A 13,813-nucleotide genomic window follows, 5' to 3' on the forward strand; every position below is an offset into this window, starting at 1 on the left:
ATAAAAAGAAACCATTTCAGCGTCAGTGCGTAAAATGAAGCATTTCAATCTGCTTCAGTTCTAGAAGTAAAATCTTATAATATTAGTCGACCCATATGGGAGTATTTTTATTTAAACTGCACTGATATCGGGTGATTTGAAAAACTTCTCTTTAGACAGACCATGCGAGAGTCCTCATGAGGTCACGCAATCTCCGAAAGATATACACCAAGGAATAGAAAATTGAGCTGCATTTGAACAGTATTAAGTATTACAGAAACAGTTTAATATTTCAACAGTGCTCCATGTAAGATAATAATGCCGGCATTATCTTCTTGACCGTCTGGCGAGAGTAGGCGTCGTTCGGCTTGTCTTATTTTTTATGTCTCCATGGAAATAACCCTAGGACAGTTTCGGTCTGGGGAAAGCGGTTACACACATAAACGTCCTTGTCCGTGGGCAAACGCCATTTGCCCATGGGTAAAATGGCTAGTGTAACCACGACTAATAGTTGAAGAAGATAAGCAGAACCTTGATGCAAGTGAAACGAGACAATGGTAGTCTTCAGCAATGTAATTTTTCAGAACATGTTCTCGAAATATACAAACTCCAACAAACATTTGCATAACTTTGTTGCCGTAGGATTGTTGCCGATGGATTTTCGACGCATATCCCTAATGCATGTTACAAGAGTATACTTGTTTTAAGATAGCCGTCGGTAACGATTCCTTTCAACGCAACAATATTGAATAAGAGACCGCGGAAGGTCCCGATTTAAATTGGTGGTAAATATTCGCGGTTGTTTTGTTTAATTATTTTAATTGATACTTTAGTATGTACGATGAATGACTTTATTTGCTCCATAGCTATGGCTTTGTTATCTTCCAGGCACACAAACCTGACTTCCCTTTTCTTGTATTATTTGACGAGTGGCTCGATGATTTTTTTTCATGTATCAAAATTATTTTTCTGACTGATCAGGGATCTAATTGAAGTTTCAAGTTGCAGTAATTTAAACGCTGATCACTTTAACCCAGCCAAGATCGATCTTTGTGATACAAGCAAATAATTTTTTTAGTTTTATTCTGAAAACGTGTAAAGGCTTTCAAAATAACTGACGTCTCACGGTTTCAAACCCTTAAGGTCGTCTAACTGTGGTCATAGCTAGAGGTGAAATTACAGGTTTACACGAGCGTTTCATGCTTTTTCGCATATCTTGCATGATAGGGGTTACTTCTTTTCTGGGAAATTTTGCGCGAGAAATTGACGTGCAGCCAGTCATAGATATTGATCCCCCGGCAAATGCCCTCCGTTTGACTGCTGCGTCAGCTCATTCACCCCAATCCATACCAGATCCCCACCAATCCAACTTCAATTTACTCTTACGCACCTTACTCCATCTAAATTCACTTTAAACTACCACAACTGATTTTATTTCTGACAAAACGTTTTCTATCTAATGAATTCATACTTTTATTGGGAAGAATTCTAAATTTACTTCATTGTAATTGACTTATGTTACCACAAGCTTCCGCGGGGTGTTATCCAGTCAATATGGGTTCTTGTGTTCACCCCAGGGCATCAATTTGTAAAGGGTTTATCATATGGAAAAAAACTCAAGGAGCTATCGGATTTGAAATTTGGAAAAAGTTAAAAAATTATAAGCAGAAGCGCTCAACGGAGTTGAACCTCGACGTACAGTAGCCTGTGATCCTAGGGTTGTAACCAGAAAGGTCAGGGTGACATGAAAGACGCCAACCATAGCTGCGACCTTACTCTGTTGATATTGCAGAATGAAAAGCGACTGAAAATAAACGGTGTACTAAGGGGAGGGGGGGTGCTGAGGTAAATGACGCCATTTCTTTTCATTAGAAAATTATTACCATATCTTGGAAAATTAACAATCTCTTAAAACGAAAAAAAATATATTCCATGCCCCCAAATGCTCATTTAGACTCTAATGTAAGTACCCTCTATTTAAAACTAGCGTCGTTCTATCACAACTCTAGCAATCTGATTGGCTAAGTTTCCATCGTCAGCTATCACGTAATCTAGAGCTCCCCCTCCCGCTCCCCTTTAAACAAATACCCTAGAAGTGAAATATCATCTTAACAGGGAACTGAAACAGCTTAAGACTGGATGTTTACGCACAGCTAAAAGTCGAAACATCAACATCTTCATATAAAGTAAAAGTGACCACAGCAGATCAAAAAAGAGACGGTTGTGCAGCATAGTAAGCCGTAAGCTTTACATAATAAGCTAAATTACGCGCACGTTTTGGTTGGTTCTTTCATGTGATCTATTGGAACACGGACGCATTGATGACGTCACCATCAGTAATGTTTTGGCTCTTTATTACATGAAAAAAAACAGATTCCATGTTGCCGTGGGTCTGTACAGTAAAAGATCACAGAAAACGTCATAATGTGGTAGGAAGCTCAGTGACGCACTCGGCTGCACCTCTTGGGTCACTTTTTTGTTCTCACCGCATTTTGACGTCATCTGTAATCTATTACTTAACAGAAGTATGGCAACACGGAATCTATATGTGAAACAGTTAATGGACTCAACGTTTTAGAAAACAGGTAGTTAAATCTTTCAAAAAAGTTTAAGAACGACATCACTTATGTTCCCCATGGCAATGTCCAAATCCATTCAGCACCTACTGCGAACTGAAAAAACAGAGTGGAACCAAAACAAAAAGCGGAAAAATTTTAATATACCTGCATTGCTGCTTCATCAAGCAAGTTGAACAGGGATCAAAGGGTTTTCTTACTACAAGTCATATATGTTGGGAATCCAATTCCACTGATGTAAGTTTTCAGAAAAAGGGAAAAGAAAGAAGGAAGGGTATCTAAGATAAATTAAACGGAAATTGTCTGAAATCTTTATCTAAGTTAATGTTTATTTAAGAACTCAATAGGGAAAATGAATAAAGGGGGTAAGTTTCTAAAGAAACTTTGGTGCTGCGTCGGTGAGAGAGTATAGCAGGTAATTGAGTGTTAACAACCGAGTTGAAAACGTAAATTGGCCACCGTAAAGAGTAAAAAAGCTGACGTTTCGAGCGTTAGCCCTTCGTCGGAGCGATTGGAGGAATTGTGGGTTGTGTGGGTTTATAGATCGTTTTCACGTGACGTCACAGAAATAATTTCCGCCATGTTGGTGCACATCCGAGTCACGTGTTTCAGTAAGAAATATATGCAAACAGAGTCCAAAGTTATAATTCTTCTCAGTTCACAGTCGAAAATTATGGCTTCCGAGGAAAAAAAAAATTCTTCGTCTGATCCTGACAATGTTGTTCAAATTCCACTGTCTGATTGATTACGCTAAAAAGCTGGATGGGAAAGTCAGAGAGCTCTACGTTAAGAAAATCTCGACGATTGGAATCGATCCTGCCTTGATAGAGGGGAAACACTTCCAACCTGACTGTCTTCCGCCGGTTGAATCGACAGATTTACTCTGTTATTTGGTTCTTGAGACCAGCTTTTACACGCAAAAGCAATTTAAAGCCTTTCGCAGTCTGGAAGCTTACAATCAAATGGTTTCGGGGTTTGTTTACAAAGTGCAAGGGCATATGGTCGCAAGCAAGTTTGTCGTGTTGGCGAAAGTGCGGCACTCTCAGCGGATGAACGAGGCCTTGATTCCAATCTGGATCATTACCGAGAAAGATGGAACAATAAACTGCGCGCATGGTCTTGGATACAACAAACACCAAGCCAACAGTCACGCACATGACAACAAACACCAAGCCAACAGTCACGCACATCACATCACATCATGCTCTGGCCATGAGATTGGACGGTCTATTGATGAAGACTTCAAAGCAGTCAATAATTACTGTAGTTTTGTTGGCAAAGGCAACTTGAAAGCATTGAGGCATGGTCTGCCATAAGTCCTCACACTCTGGCCACCTTATGAGAAAGGCTAATCTAGCATCAAGGACGACCATCCATGTAGAGAATGTCCTTGAAACTGTTGCAATGGAAATACCAAAGCGGTAAGCAAGATCCTGCATTGGCATGTTCAGTTTAAGTTTCATTAAAGTGAGAACAAATTCTTGAAACTGTGACAAAGTTGGCGACTTTCTTACAACGAATTTCGAAACATACGGTAAAACTGTTTGCAGGACATCATAAGCAGGCAATCCAGTGTAAAATCTCACCTTCTCGTTGTCATTTGCGAAGTAAGCCTCATCGAATGGTGGTTTGGCAGTCGAGATGTGAAATAAATAATCGAACTCCTCAGTTTGAGTAGCTGTCCCTGTTTCAGTTTCCACTTCCATCGCTGAGTCCAAATTGAAAGAAATGTCACTGACCTTTTCCCCTGGTTCGCCAATTTTTTGTCGCTTGGCCTCGATTTCTTCCCTGAGCCGCTTTTCATTTTCTGCCGCAACACGCTTCATCTCACGATCTCTGACCCTCTCGTCTCGTTTCCCGGCAGCTTCTAGATCTGCTTGAAGCTTTTCTGCGGCATCACATTTATTATGGCCTAAATTCTGGGTTGGAATCCAATCTGGATTGTACCTATCCCACAGTTTTGCAGCTTTCCCTGAGATAAAATGTCTACCACAGACTCGTCCGTGCTCCAAAATGCTGTCCGTGAGGTCTTTTCGGCTGATGGTAGAAATCCATTTTTTCGCCTTTCCTCGCTAAGAATTCTTATTTCGTCGCCTTGATTCGTTACAACTGAAGGAATTCTTGCCATATAAACTCATTTATCACGAACAGTTCGGGTTCCACAGCCAAAAATCGCACACAAAACCTTTTTTTAGAGCTCACGCGATACGAGTTCACTGTTTACATGTGCACCAATATGGCGGCCAATTGTAAAGTGGTCACGTGACTGAAAACGATCTATATGCAGAGAGTGGAGCTACGCTATTGGTGGGAATATGGTGCCGAGAAAATAGGAATAAATTAGTTGAATGAAAAGCGCTGGACGAAGGTCTCCGGGCCCTCAAACAATTTTGCGATCATGGCACTGTCAAGGAACCTAGCTCTGAAACACTACTCCGCTTGACCGAACTAGTACTCACACTCGATTGCTTTTCATTCGGTGGTAACTACTGCAAACAAACTAATGGCGTGGCCATGAGTACTAAAATGGGACCCAGCTACGCCAATCTTTTCGTAGGTTTTATTGAACATCAATTTTTAAAGTCAATACCACGGCCCAAAACCTAAACTCTTCGTCCGTTACATTGACGATTGCATCGGCGCTACCTCCTCTACCACAGAGGAACTCACTCAATTTATAACCGTCGTCAATTCCTTTCATCCGGCTCTTAAATATACCTGGGACGTTTCCGGCACTTCTTTGGCTTTTCTAAACATCCAAATTTCAATTGAAGGCAACAGTTTATGCACTAGTGTTTACTACTAACCTACAGATTCACATAGTTACTTGTTGTATTCATCTTCACATCCATCACACGTCAAGAACTCCATATCTTTTTCACAGTTATCAGACTTCATCGTTTATGTAGTGACGACTCTGATTTTTCAGAAAAATCAGAGGCAATGTGCCAGTTTTTCGATAAACGTGGCTATCCTGTTTCTGTCGTTCAAGCGGGCCACCATCGTGCCCAACAAATTGATCAACAGTCAGCACTACAAACGGCTAAGAAGGAAAGCACTGACCACCGCAGTCCATTTACTCTTACATTTCACCACCACACAGCTAAATCCATCATTCTTAAAAACGTTAAATTACTCCAAAACGATTCAGAGGCTGGCACTATCTTTTCGTAACCCCCACTTATTTCATTCAAACGTGACAAAAACACAGGCAACTGTTTGGTCAGAAGTTCAATTAAAACCAATGACTAATCTGAAACTTTCAAATGTGCTCTCTCACGATACAAAACTTGTCCTTCATTCATAACGTAGAGAAAATATCGGGACCCAAGTGATCCATTAAGATCACTGATCACTTTCCGTGTACCTCCGCCAATGCCATTATTTACTGCATGACTTGCACTTATTGCAATAAGTTATACACTGGCGAAACAGGAAGACGACTGGGTGACAGATTCCGAGAACACCTTCGCGACGTGGAAAGAAATGACAAGGACGCATCCAAACCAGTCGCTAGACACTTTAATATCTCTAATCACTCTAAACAGCATATGGCAGTTTGCAGCCTTTCCTTACATCTAGGCAGCTGGGAAAGCCGCAAAAGACAAGAACAAAAATTTATCTTAGCTTCCAAATCGGCACCCTTAATCTCCACGGAATCAGCGAGCGCTTTTCATTCAATTAATTTATTCCTGTTTTCTCGTGGCCATATTCCTACCAATAGCGTAGCTCCGCTTTCTGCATATAAACCCACACACAACCCATAATTCCTCCAATCGCTCTGACGAAGGGCTGTCGCTTTTTACCCTTTACGGTGGCCAATTTACGTTTTCAACTCAGTTGTTAACACTCAATTACCTAGGAAAATGAATGGTTGAGTTACCATCAAGGCGCAAGATATTTCAAAAGTGTTGTAAAGGGTAACCGAAATTCGCTGGACACATCAAAATCAGCAGAGAAAAGTAGGAATAGAAACTGAAACGCTTGTTTCCTTACCTACCGCCCCTTCCCCCCCTCCCCCCCCCCGTCATCCTTACTCTTTACCAGATCAAGGTAAGATTTTTTGGAGGTAAGCTTGTTTTTACTTCGCACACGTCCTTTACCTGAACGAGAGTAACATCCCAAAAGCCAGGACCAGAAGGGAAACCGTTATGCTCACTGAAAAAAGAAAATTTAATAAAACGTTATTTCAGTGCTGCAATGGCCTCATCTGACATGTCCATAACGTCTAATACGTTAAATTTTCCTAAAGTATTCAAAATATAACTTTAAAGAACTTTGTTGTGAACTTATTTTAATCACGCTCAAGCACATCTAAATCAAAATTTTAAATATAAATGAAGATAATCTCGGTCTGGTCAGGAGCGCTAAGCTGCTGAAGGCTAATTTAAGTCACCCACTTAACTCGATTGAAAATAACACAACCTGCACAAAGCTGTCACTTAGTTGTAAAATGCAATCGATGATTGTGTCTTATTAATGTATGCCTAGCGACTTATCCCTCAGAATAATCATTTCGTAGACGTCCAATTGAATATTAAGGAATCACTGCTCTCCGAGAGAACAAGCCATCCAGAAGTACCTTGTGAGCGCTCAAAATAAACCAAATGAAACAGTTTCTTCAAGTTGCTCATCTTGTTTAAGCCAGTAGATAATGGGCACCTCAAAAGGAAACTACGCACAGAGGCTCTGGGACGCGAAACATGACCGGGGGAGAATACAACTACTTCTAAATGTTCCGACGTCAACTAGGCGCTGCAGACACAAGTTCTGTAGAAAGCGCCAGGTTAAAGAAATTTGAACTGCTTCTCTAAATAAGTTTGCAAATGCCATTTACAATTTCCTTAAATACTCCTGTCGAATGGAATCACTATCTCAACTATCTAAGTCACTATTTCAACTATTTACAGGATTGTCTTACCCCCGCCACAGTATTCTACGCAGTCTTTCGCCATCTTTTCCACCTTCCACCCGTTACAGCTGTACCCATCATCCGGCACACACGTTCGCTCGATAGTGATCTCACCGCCAGCCCCACTACACTTTTCGCATTCGCCTTCTTTGGCTTTCCAGTCCTTTAAGTCAACACCTGTGACATCATTTTGAATCAAAATCGGCGAGCAGAGGGAAAACACAATCATTAACAAACTTTGCAGTAATACACCTAAGGCAGAAACTTATTGCAAGGGAGAAACTGCCAAGATCCTAACGTGCCAAGTTTATATTCAGCATTTCAAATATGTCATTACTTAACTTTTCAAATCAGTTTTACTTTTGTCTCATTTCCATTATTAGCACATACCACACAGGTGAATTGTACTTTTCGCGCGCACTGATTTGTTAGTTCGGGAGAGATTAGCGAGTACTATTTACCTCTGTGTGGTGGACTGACAAGCTGTATTTTAGGTCAGGAGTATTTCCAATCCACATTATTCAATAACAAAATGATCGACAAGGGAGACATTTCAGTCGTTTAGTCATTATACACTGACCTTTGGGTTTAAATTCAGCACCCTCACTCATAACCTTCAAATCACGAAAGAGACCAGTCTTCAATTTTTCTGTAAACACCTCCTCGATCAAACCACCTTCTTTTTCCTTCACAACCAAGCATAACTTCGCCTCCACGCCAACTTTGCCTTTTTTATTTGAGAATTTCACTTCTGATACTTTGACGTTGTAGTACGTTTCGGAATCATTGAAAAGGTATTCCATCTACAGGATAGGAGTAATCACATGGGCGTTAAGGCCATTGTGACGCTCATTAATCAGATATTGGGTATACGAACTCAAGTTGCAAAATAAAAACTTGTGTATCCAGTCTGAAACAATAGCACCTCTCCTTTACATATATGTATGCATTTTCTTTTCAGTTCCACCCTCGATTCCCTTAGTGCCCGTGATGATTTACTATCGGTAACCGCCAACCCTACCCCTTCCCCCTTCCCCACACTCCCCTACCCCATGCCCCACCTTCCCCCTTTCCTCTTTTCTCCCCTCTGCTCTCTAACCAGCTGCTGTTGTACATACTTTCCTAAACCATAACATGTTTGGTTAGGTTTTCACAGATATCAGGGAAATCAAACCGTCGAAAGTTTCGTGCCTAAAAATTGAGAAGTGATGCAGGCATATTTCTGAGTTATTGAGCATATTTAAGTCTCCAATGAGTTATTGAGCATAATTCTAAGTTATTGAGCATCAAACAGAGCTGGGTTGGAGCTCCAGATTCATTCGTAAGAACAGTCTTTTGAAAAAATCGTGAGAAAAGCAGTTTCAGCCACGTTTTCATGTCCAAATAGCTCTTACGGCCTTTTTCATGCTTTCCTCGCCCTGGTTATGGAAGAAAAAATCTTCCTTTGGTGACATTTTTCTCACAGAAATATTCCAGTTTCGATTAGGGAATGATCTGCTACAAAACTTCACTAAACTTTGACTTGGACTCTACAATAAGAAACATGAACGTGGATTTCCCCTCATCGAACAAATGATCGAGAAGTCGCGTTAAACAGAAGCCAGTAAATGGACTTACTGCCATGGATGTCATGTCTTTCAAAGCTTTGAACTCATTTGACTCTGAGACTGTAAGGGATGCATTCCACACTTGGTCTGCCACAAATTTAATCATCGCACAAGCTAAAGAAGAAAAAACGTTAGGACGCCCTTAAAGGATACGAAAACATAACAATAAGAGTGAATTAACAGTACATTAGGATTTAACAACAAACTTCAATTTCATCGACTGAATCTTTTAATCAGCTGGATTTGTCGTCATGCGCACAAAAAAACTATATTTGATTTAATTTTGGTCGCCAAAGCACATGCATAATGCGACTTCTGAATCATATTCCGCACTCTGCCGTTCAGTAACCTTTAACTCCCGGAAACTTCTTGCGTGAAAATTCTCCTCTCTTGCTGCTACACATTTCTTTGTAACAGAATTTGTCATGAGAATTTGGTGTTAGATCAAGATAACAACTTCTATCTGATAAGTTCGAGTATACTCATAACCTGTTTGCTGGATAATTTATGGATATTGTTGGGAGAAGTTTTTCCTTCATCACTTCTGGGAGGTACAGGGTTAAAGTGCACGTCGATGGATGTGCTCTCTCTCATGTCATTAGAAAAAGCTGCCTTCTACTTAAATTCTTAGCTTGATTGCCATTTGTTTATTTGTTTGTCAACTTTTCAAGAAATTTTGGACAGAAGACCGGGCAGAATTCTCAAAAATTAAAAAAAATTTGTTTTGTCAACAAAAACAGACAATCAAGTTACAAAAAAAATATCGATTGGTTTGTCGTTGCCTTGAAAGGCGACTTGGAAATAAGCATCGCAGACAAGTAAGCCCAGAAATGATTAGAAGCACCAAGAAACTGATAAATAAGCTTACTTGGCTTCATTGATTCTGTGATTGGTGTGGTTTCCCCTTTTTTTGTGGTACTTTGCGTCGGCGTGGTGTCGTTGGATGCTTTTGATGTAGGTTGTGGTGCTTGTGTCGACATGGCCGCCATAGTGTAAGATGCAGTCGGTGATGGCATTACAACAGCGGTCGAATTCTGTCCCAGAGCTTCTGCAAACCAATTGTTAGATTTGAGAAAGATGAAGAAGAAGAAGAAGAAAAAGAGGAAGCATTTGTTCACGTGCACAACACCTGATTCTTTTTGAGAAACATGTGCGTGTTTACTGATGAATAAATTTTATAGGAGACCAAAGGGATTAAAAGTCAATCCGTTAGCTCTCGATCTAGAACCTAAATTCCGCCATCTATAAACAGTTCGGTCTCAATTTTCAAGAATATTCAGTTATTCTATTTTTTTCCATGCAATTTAAATTTTTCAAGTTTTCTTTCCAAAGGGTTTGATTCGAGTTATTATGGAACAGCAAGTTTTTGAAACAAGGACATGTATATGTTTACACAAAGTTATGTAACTCAAGAAAATTTTAATCATAAATTTGTTCCATGACTCATTTGGTAACTTTTGGATTGCAACGGGAAGAATTTTAACCAATCAAGAAATATTCTGGTATTCCCAGAATTTTGACGAGCCCACTAATTTTCCAAGTCTCGCTTTTGATGCATCGTATATTGCTAAGTAAACAATTAACATCATCGAAGTTTTGCACTCTCCTTAGCTTTGAACCATTACTCTTCATTAAATGCAGTATTAATTTTAATATAACATGTGCATGCGGGTCGCGACAGTTTCACGAAAGTCCTTTTAGCGGTATGAGGAATTACTCGGAGAGCGATACAATAGTTTGTTAGGGGGAGAGAAACGTGACAAGAAATATGAAGCCTACATCAGATGGAAATGAAGAAGACTATTATCTTTTGCTAAAGATGACCATAAAAAAACTCAGTGTGGTATGAACCTTCAAATGGAATCGTCACAAAACCGTCAAACAGTTCTTTAACGAAACTTTAGTATGAGAAGCTTGTGCAGGAGACTTGGAGTCGTTATCTCCGGATACCCGGGAAAATTAGCGCTTCAAAAGCAGATTGACCATTGCTAAAGACGACAGAAATGGTATGACGGTATGATAACAGCATATTCAGCGCTGGAATATGCTGTATTGCTCTTCCGAATAGTCATCCTTTAATCTGGAGACGATCTATATTATCCTTATGCGAGATTAAGTCTGCGGTAGACCTAAGATTTTATGAAACGAACCACACATCCCTTGCTAAATTTTTTAAGTCTCTCGTATCTCTCGTCGAGTCTTATGGTTGCCACGGGGAGTTGACGAAGAGTCTTAAGCGGATGAAATATTGACTATTTTAATCACGTGAAACATCTCAAGGGTTACGGTGCGCTGTGATGAGTGTCAGAAAATATGTTTGAAAGAACCGTGTTCAAGGAAGCTAGAATTGACAGTGAAAAAAAGTCAGGGCGAAGAGACTAAAGTAAAAGACTCCTTGTGCCCCTTCAGACTCGAGACGGTTAAACGAAAAATGAGTCCGCAACAACTCTTTTTTTGTGTAATGCAATCAATCAGTTTTCGTCGAGGACATCTAGTAACCAAAGAAATTGACGGCAACACGAGCTTGAAACGATGCGTTATGATTTATACAGAATGATAAGTTACCGTTAATACTCCTCAAAGCCATTATTGGTTGGAAAAAATTAGATCCACGTTCTCTGAAGACAGAAACGGGATATTTACTTCTGACATCGAAATTAGGATGCCGACGATAAACGTATTCAAATTTTTACAGACGATTGTTCGAAAGGCAGAGACTGCAAACTTGACATTTTATCATTTGCCGTGCGCATCAACATGGTCCTAAAGAATCCTCCTAATAGGCCAATGATAGCATTTAAATATTTCTCAGTTTCTATGTATTAAGTGGAAGAGTTATTAAAGGGAAACAGTTTTCTTTCACACGGCTTAAACGTCATTATCCATACTTTTTGTAAGTCCACGACGAGTGTCACAAATGTAACTTTAAACCTCGAGCGTTATTTCAGCATCCCCTCTTTCACCCACATCTGGTGGGGAGAAATACGTTAACATTTACTTACCTTGTGCGAAGGATAAACCCACAAATATGAACACAGTTATGTGATCAGGAAACATGTTTCCAGCGACTGATTAGTTCGAAACGAAGCAAAGAAAGTGGTCAACACAAATTTTTACGGCGTCCTCTGAGAAACCTGACTCCGAAGTACACTATCAGGTTCCGTGTTTTCCTGCTTTGTTTTGACGCAACCATGGTAACACGTTGATCTACATTTGAAAAGAGGTAAAAACCGTCTCCTTATCAGTTGAGAGTGCGGAGAACACATTTCGTGTTCGAGTTACCTTAGAGAGTTTGGTTAAGTTAAGTCATCAACAAGTAGTATTAAGAGCGCTTGTCTGTAAAAATCAGACAGATTCTAAATTTCGCGGCAAGGGTGAAAAATTCGATTTCTTTCTTATTTTAATATTAGATAGGCTAGACTATAACTAAAATCACTGGATACTTTTTTTGGCAAAATATCTTTTTATTTCAGAGAAAATACAAATTACAAAATTCCGTTAAAATCGTCATTTTTAGAAACAAATTATTGCACAAGTTTGAGGGCTTCGCATTCAAAACGAATCACAATCTCGTCTTTTTAACACTCAAATATTCTTTTTCAAGTCATAAGACCTCACAAAACGATTTTTGTATACACTGCGTTCCTCTTTGCGTGTAAAATAATTTAATTTCGAAAGCATACATTTCTCTCCAGTAAAAGTACTTTGTGAGCAAAGTTAATTTTCAGCATGTGCTAAACCTTCAAATGGATTAAGCTTTGGGCGGTATAATAACGAAAAGATGTTCTCAATATTACTGTAAAAATTCCTTTGGGCAAATGATTGAGAGCGATACGAAAACTTTTCAAAGCCATTAAAATGCAGTTATTTGACCTTTCGCGGTCAACATTCCAGTCGCGAGTCACACACATACTTTAATATAATTCAACCCATATGACGCCGGAAAATGCACATGGGTAAACATTTCCAAATGCTCTAACCTCATTTGCCTTAGAAGAAAGATCCAAAGACCATTTTATTGTGGTTATCTTGTCGCTCGTCGTATTTATAACGTCCGATGAAACTGCCTGTCAATCTGCGAACTGTCACCAACCTTCGTTATAAAACGTTTGACATCTTTCTACACTGTGGCATCTTATCCAGCGGTTCAGTTGACTGTGAGTGTTGTTCGGTTTGTGGTGCAGTAGATCTGATCGATGCTTAGTAGCACTTCACATATGTTGCAGTCAACGTAGTTTTTTACACGGAGAGTCGTCACGCAATGCAAATCATACAATGGAAAGTTATTTTTTAGGGGGTAGGGGAAGGGGAAAGGAAAAAGACGTCAATGCTGCTAAGCTTTTTTGTGGTTGTGAACATCGAAATCTCTTACGTGTAAGTCGCGGAGATCGGGCCTTTGGCTAATACTCGTTGAAAAGCTAAATTTGGCACCTGATAAAAGTAGTTAGCCTAGGTAAACAAAACCTGGTTTATGGTAATTACATGAAGCCTATTGTTCGCTTAGAGGCGGGGTTTCGGACTGTTTTTCATAAATACGCTAAGTTACACGGTCAACTTTGTTACATAAAAAATGGAAGGTTGTTGTTCGTTCAAGTCGCTTATTGGCGGAGTTTGTGGTTACAACACTAGAAATCGAATGCGTGAAACGGAAATTGTTCCTTTACTTTCATGCACTAAGAATATCGTAAGTCACGAGTCGGCTTTCAAATTTACCGGTCCTGAAGATGAGATCGACCTTA

At 39.7% G+C, this 13,813-nt stretch overlaps 1 protein-coding gene across 1 annotated transcript; it reads right to left on the reverse strand.

Moving 5' to 3' along the window:
* Positions 1 to 2,314: 2,314 nt before the first annotated feature.
* Positions 2,315 to 12,221, reverse strand: LOC149048085 (uncharacterized). Its single transcript, XM_089200327.1, has 7 exons — positions 12,077 to 12,221; positions 9,943 to 10,122; positions 9,085 to 9,188; positions 8,048 to 8,270; positions 7,477 to 7,644; positions 6,659 to 6,713; positions 2,315 to 2,651 (listed from the first exon to the last, which is right to left on the reverse strand). The coding sequence occupies exons 1-7, from the start codon at positions 12,129 to 12,131 to the stop codon at positions 2,642 to 2,644; spliced, it is 795 nt and encodes a 264-aa protein (XP_089056453.1). The 5' UTR covers positions 12,132 to 12,221; the 3' UTR covers positions 2,315 to 2,641.
* Positions 12,222 to 13,813: the final 1,592 nt, after the last annotated feature.

Source organism: Pocillopora damicornis, chromosome 3 (assembly GCF_964200805.1).
Source record: "Pocillopora damicornis chromosome 3, jaPocDami1.2, whole genome shotgun sequence".
Lineage (NCBI taxonomy): Eukaryota > Metazoa > Cnidaria > Anthozoa > Scleractinia > Pocilloporidae > Pocillopora > Pocillopora damicornis.

What these genes read in the sequence shown, in the direction of transcription:
- LOC149048085 (XM_089200327.1), bottom strand. Translation starts at nt 12,131, where the DNA reads ATGTTTCCTGATCACATAACTGTGTTCATATTTGTGGGTTTATCCTTC. An exon ending in GGGTTTATCCTTCGCACAAG is followed by an intron (nt 10,123 to 12,076) that starts GTAAGTAAATGT and finishes ATTGGTTTGCAG; the next exon opens with AAGCTCTGGGACAGAATTCG. An exon ending in CGTAGAATACTGTGGCGGGG is followed by an intron (nt 6,714 to 7,476) that starts GTAAGACAATCC and finishes TTCTTTTTTCAG; the next exon opens with TGAGCATAACGGTTTCCCTT.